Here is a 6,000-nt window from a genome sequence, read left to right as displayed (position 1 = left end):
CCCGCGACATTAAAAGAAATTCATTTGATCTATGGTAGACGAAGCCATCATTTGGTTGTGCGTCTATATTTATACGATTGTCAGTATCAGTCTTGCTGAAGTAGTAAAATGCATTCATTGATCAAATAGAAGCTCCGCCTACCAAACTGTTATTGGTCAATGATATTTGGGGGTTGGTTTTGATTAGTTACAGATCATATTTGACAGGTGGAATCACACAGCACGTGTTTGGTTTCTTGTAGAGAGTATAGAGTGCCATGCTATCAATGTTGGGAAGTCTTTTCATCACGTCAGGTGTGGCGGAATCTACCTGTTGTGTTTTATATTATGGAACGTCTACCGCTTATTAATATTAAAGGATTGTTTCCATTTATTTTCTGACAGTGGATTAAGATAACCCCCGTTGTACTAAAAACTGGATATATGAGTGTAATATAATTAGTGGAAATTTAACTGTATAGAAGCGAATCTGACAGAGTAATAAAATGGTTTGTTTTTCTTGGGAAGTATAACATACTGACCAAACTGTTGAGGAATGCAAGAAACGGTTTCGGGAATGTGTTAGTGATAGATAAGATACATTTATGTATAAGTATGCTTTATATAAACTGATTATATACATACAAAACAATAAACACAGTAGGCCCACATGATGCCTTTAGTTCAACAGGTAAGCTTATAAAGATTAAAATAGGAATTGAACATTATAAGCCAAATGCTACCCACCCACGCCAAAGTGACTTTTATATATTAACACTGGTAACTAAAAAATGCATTAAAGTGTTTTTAGAGAGGATGTGGTAACCTGCCACCTCATCTTCTAAAGGTATCCACCCTTTCATCATAATATTTAGATATGACGATTACTAAATTGACATTTTGAATATTGAATTAACACCAAAGCAATATTCTGACGCTGCGAACCCGATTTTAATTTAAAGAATTATATCGAGAAATATTGCAATCGAACAGTAGTCCAACATGTGACTTCCGATCAATAGGCAGGTTATGAGACGTGGTTTATGTCCAAGGCTTTCACGCGACAAGACGCAGGGTTGCCTTCAAACCTCGTGGGTTTCTTCTTGTCCTCTGAATAACCCGAACCGGTAACAACCCCAACGCACAACTCACTCTCTCTCCCTGTGTTACAATCGAGAATATTGGAAACGCGTGTAAATGAGCCCACCATACGTATCAGATAGGGAAAAGCATTTCTGGTTATTTTGATCACATAAACTTCTTGTTTTTATTTGTTCAACTGCTGTATTGTACAGATGTAACTCTTCAGTTTTACCAGCTCTAATAGGAAGACGGAGATATCAGCGTGTGTCTGTTATCTGATCTTAGGTTATCATCTGGTAATGTGTAGTATTGTAAAGGAATCAAGTAGCTGAACTGTAAACGTCAATACTTTCTAATTCTTTGTGCTCTAATACAAACCCCGTCGAATCGTTCAATTACATAATAATAGAATCCTGTCGATTAGTTTGATCGATGCTATGATGTTGGAGTTGATTATTATCTCAGCGGGTTATCATTACGTGATATCATTAGCTGTAGTCTTTAACATACAATATTGCAACAATAGATTGTCTTGTGCTCTATTGTTACGATGACCAGTAGCTGTAAATCGATTGTTGAAGTCCTCCCGTAAGGGTTATTAGTGTGTCAATGTTTTGCGTATATTCAGAATAGTTTCTAGTATCAAATACCGCGATCATATGCCCATGAGATCCGTATACATCTGTGCTTAAATTTCTCTGGAAACTCTTCTTTTTCACTTTGCATGTGTAACCGTGGAATTTATAATGTATTATAAGGTCCATGGTATAACCATGATCGGAAAGCCAACGGCAGTTCTTATGCAGCTATTCGACCTCAATTACACGAACGCTGGTAGTCTATAACTATCTATAGTCCGAGTAGAACAGAAAATGAAATGAAATGGGGTTTAACATCCTACTGTTCTCCATACAGTGTGTTATGGGGGGGGGGGTCACGTCAGATGCACTGCGGCCTACTCTTATTACAAATTCCAAATGTCAAGTGTTATTTTACGTGCACGCCGATGTGTACACGGAACCTTTGTTTTTCGTCTTATCGGAACGACTATACGTTGTCCCTAGGCACGCCGTAAAATCACACCGAACACTGAGATCGAACACGGGATCTCAAGGTTAGTGAGCCAGAATTCAACAGAAGCTAACGTGACATACAGTGAACGACATATTTAGTGAAATTAAATGAGGGAAATTACATACCGGGAGGTGGCGTTTCTCCCTTCACGTGCATGCCCCCTTTGTGTTCCTTAGTTACCTGATTCTTCGTCAAATATAGTAATGTATTGTATAACCATAAACCAGAACGTGCCGATTCTTGGGCAGCGAACACAAATCTATCCAAATAAATATATGGATAGTGTAGTGCATGGTGTGTCAGTGAGTAAGGCCGTAGCAACGCTACCCGGGCAAAATGTGCCTTATAGCTCACTGTATGGTGTATGTCCGTCATCATCAGCTCACTGGGTATACTTTAAACCCCATTTTATTTTCTAATTTGTATGGGTTTGGAATATGAGTTCCTAAACATAAGTTTTGTATACCCCTTTAATCGACATTTCATTCTTGAACTTCTAGCTAAAAATAATATAGTCGTTATATCCAATAATGGGTTATTTGTATGTCGTCGGATAAAATGGTATATTGCGTTGTGATGAGATTTACGACGCTGTTCATAAATATCGATAAGTTCGATCATTTTGAACATTCATATATCAAGTTTGTCACGCAATCTGTTCATAAAATGCTATATAATCTATACTTGATTATAACAATACAAAACATGGTTCGTGATTATTTAGAATAAAATGGTATATTATTGTTGATACTGAGCTTACAATTGACCATTTGTATTCTTTGTGAATAAAACAGTATTTTATCGGGAACATTACAAAGCTATAGAACCGTATGGTGCCATTACGCTGCACCATATGTATTATAAAAAATCATATTGCCAGATAAAAGGACGTGCCTCCCGAAATTATACCGGCATGGCCCTATTCAAATTCTGAAAACATGTTACATTTCTAGCTTAGGCCGCTAACGGATGTATTGACCACACATACCATTTTGTCCAATCTGTGTTTATTATTTCGATCTGTTCTGGTAAAATGGTAAAGTTTGTACCCTTTTTAACATCTGCTCATCTGGTTGTAGTTGTACTTAGTTTGTATAAAGAAAGACCCAGTCTGTACTTATACTGCATTAAGGGACCTCGGTTTGTACGTAGATTGCATTCAAAATGACCTTTGGTTGTACTTATTTGTTGCTCCCATTGGTACCACAACCGCACCCACTTCAAGTTTAACATGTGTTGTAGTACCCCACACGAATCACGCACTTATGGAATGGGGCGGAAATGCCCATCTCGTGCTCGTGCATATATTTAAAACTATTGATCTGAGATATTTTCACATATGTTTGTTTTTTTCTTTTGTATATACCTTGTATTTTACGAATGTGGTATACACCCGTAGGTTCTGTCTATTTCCTTGTATTCCACACATTGCTTCAGCCCCACACGATGAATGTAGAAATTCAAAATAAAATATGTAAATATACCAAAACAACGCTAATGTTCCATTGATACCAGTAGAATCTAGTCTCTGGATGCTAATGTTATATTATTACCTGTAGAACCTAGTATATATTGTTCCCATATTGTCCTATGCTGTCACTGTTGTTGATATCCTTACATAGCTATTGTCTTGACATTGATTATATACAACAATGTAAATTTTACACTTGATTGACATCCCAAGCTCTTCACCTGGCATTTGGGAATTCTTTAATCAGATATTGGAAATAGTGTTTATGGATATAGGGATATATTCCCGAGATAAACAAGATACAACAACTATTTTCACATCTATTTAATATTAGGTAAATAAATTGAAAAATGGAGGACACAGATTTGTACCCATTCAGAGCTATTTGGTATTGAATAAAAGGCTTATTTTAGTGCACAAACATTTACTGTAACTTTACTGTGTATATCGTCATCTAGGAATAAGACCAATTGCATGATGTTAGGATAGAGTGGAATTTAAAGATTCAGGAAAAGGGGGGTGGGGGTAGCTTCCACCAAGTTCCCGGGGAGGGGGGGGGGTCGTTGGAGGTTGGGGAGCAATCTAAGTGACCTGAGAAGACTTTGTTCCACAGCACGTACATGTTCAGGCCTGGAATCGAATCCCCGATATGCATGAACAAAAGACCTTCTGATCTACACTGCACACACTTGATCACTCGACAGTGCAACACCAAAAAGAAAGAACCAAACAGTTGTGTATATCTGGTTTATCTCTCCTTCATTATGTTTATACGGGATCTGTTTGCATGTGTATAGAACCAAGACATACACTTGGAACTACGTTTTTTAGACCATCTAGACATACTGCACTGACATGTGACCTACAAATACATACTAAAACTATGGACGTGGAGTGATATCTGGTGTTATTAATAACCCTTATAGTATCAGTAATAGCAATATTATTAGTACTATTATATCATAAATGAGAAAGCTGTTCTGAGTTCGTTACAGGGAAGGGGCCAAGGTAGATCGGTGAGTAGGTCCTGGGGTTCATCCTCGGGATTAGCCAGCGCGGTTACCCCTTGTCATAGTACAGGGCGGAAGGACTGACACAAACTATAAATTCGGCTTGTCCAGGCTCGTCTTGTCTTCATTAGCCCGGATAGTGCTGAAGATAGAGGCGGAGATGACACGTGCTAACTTTATGTGTTCTAGAAATGCGTGTGCTTATCGTGTTATTTCACGCATTCTTGCAATTTGTTACAAACGAAAAACACTAGACCGTGCTTGTCGTTTCGAAGTTCACATAATTCTACAATCTGGCACCAAATCATCATAGCTCCCATAGTATAATCTTATCTAGAGCAGAAATTATTTGCATTGACAAAAGCTGGAACCGATAAATCAATCTTAAACAGAAATGTGGAACGGTAACACTCGTCAAATATCACACATTCTTGGTATACGAAAACCCAATTTCCTTCTATGTTCGTTCTATAATTATTTGACTAAATATGGCTGGCGGCAAGAAATCTGGGTAATCAAATCAATCAGACTAGTTTACTATAGTAACGATTTTCTAGTAGAATTTACAATTAGTGGCATACTTCAAGGTATAAAAGTTTAGCATCTTTTCATTCTGGTTTTCATCTATTTTACTAATCTATCAGACTATTTAAGCCACAATGTACATAATAGCTCATTTACCTCTGCTATGTTTTCAGAATGGATTATGTTTCAGAAAAAAATGTTTAACAATTTAAGAACGAGCAATTCCCTTTTTCTTTTAATGAACTAAATATAGAAACAATCAAATGCTGGGAATCTTATAATTGCCGACGTGCTTTACCGTTACCCAAAACAATACTATTTTTGAAACGAATTTCCAGATGTCTTCAAAATATAGATACTTGCCTTTTTGTCTCTTATATATCACCGTTGACTACACTTTTTTTTTTAAAAAAAAGCAGCATTGTCGATTTTGTATTATAACCATTTGTATTGCATATATATAAACGATTATGACTTTTTAGTACGTTTATACATTAAAATGAATATATTTATTCTTGTTTCAGATTCAGTAGCGCTCTACCGTAAGATCCTTGAAAATGTGATGCTGACATTATTGTTTCTGTGGCAGTGACTATAATCCCAGAATACAGAATCTGAGTAATTTGTATTTGAGTGAAACTAAATCCCTTTCCAGTGATTATTTTATGAAGAAAACATTACATTCCAATCAACAAGTGTATTGCTAAGATGTTAAATATATAATAATGACAACCATAATGGATATATTGATATTCCCGGCATCACGTTTATCTATATTAGGAATAATGTGTTTATTAACACACGTTATAACAGGTAAGCCCTAGGTACTTATTTTATTTTAGATTATCTATTACAAAC

General features: G+C 36.4%; 1 protein-coding gene across 2 annotated transcripts in view; it reads left to right on the top strand.

Moving 5' to 3' along the window:
* The first annotated feature begins 253 nt into the window (after positions 1-253).
* The window catches only part of LOC126818405 (hemicentin-2), a 29,367-nt gene continuing 23,620 nt past the window's right edge, over positions 254-6,000 (top strand). For both annotated transcript variants that reach the window (XM_050545817.1, XM_050545815.1), the window contains exons 1-2: positions 254-670; positions 5,667-5,955. In XM_050545817.1, coding sequence (XP_050401774.1) covers positions 5,868-5,955 — 88 coding nt within the window. In that variant the 5' untranslated portion in view covers positions 254-670; positions 5,667-5,867. The remainder of the gene's footprint in view (positions 671-5,666; positions 5,956-6,000) is intronic.

This window comes from Patella vulgata, chromosome 4 (assembly GCF_932274485.2).
Source record: "Patella vulgata chromosome 4, xgPatVulg1.2, whole genome shotgun sequence".
Lineage (NCBI taxonomy): Eukaryota > Metazoa > Mollusca > Gastropoda > Patellidae > Patella > Patella vulgata.
This window is presented reverse-complemented; position numbering and strand designations above follow the sequence as displayed.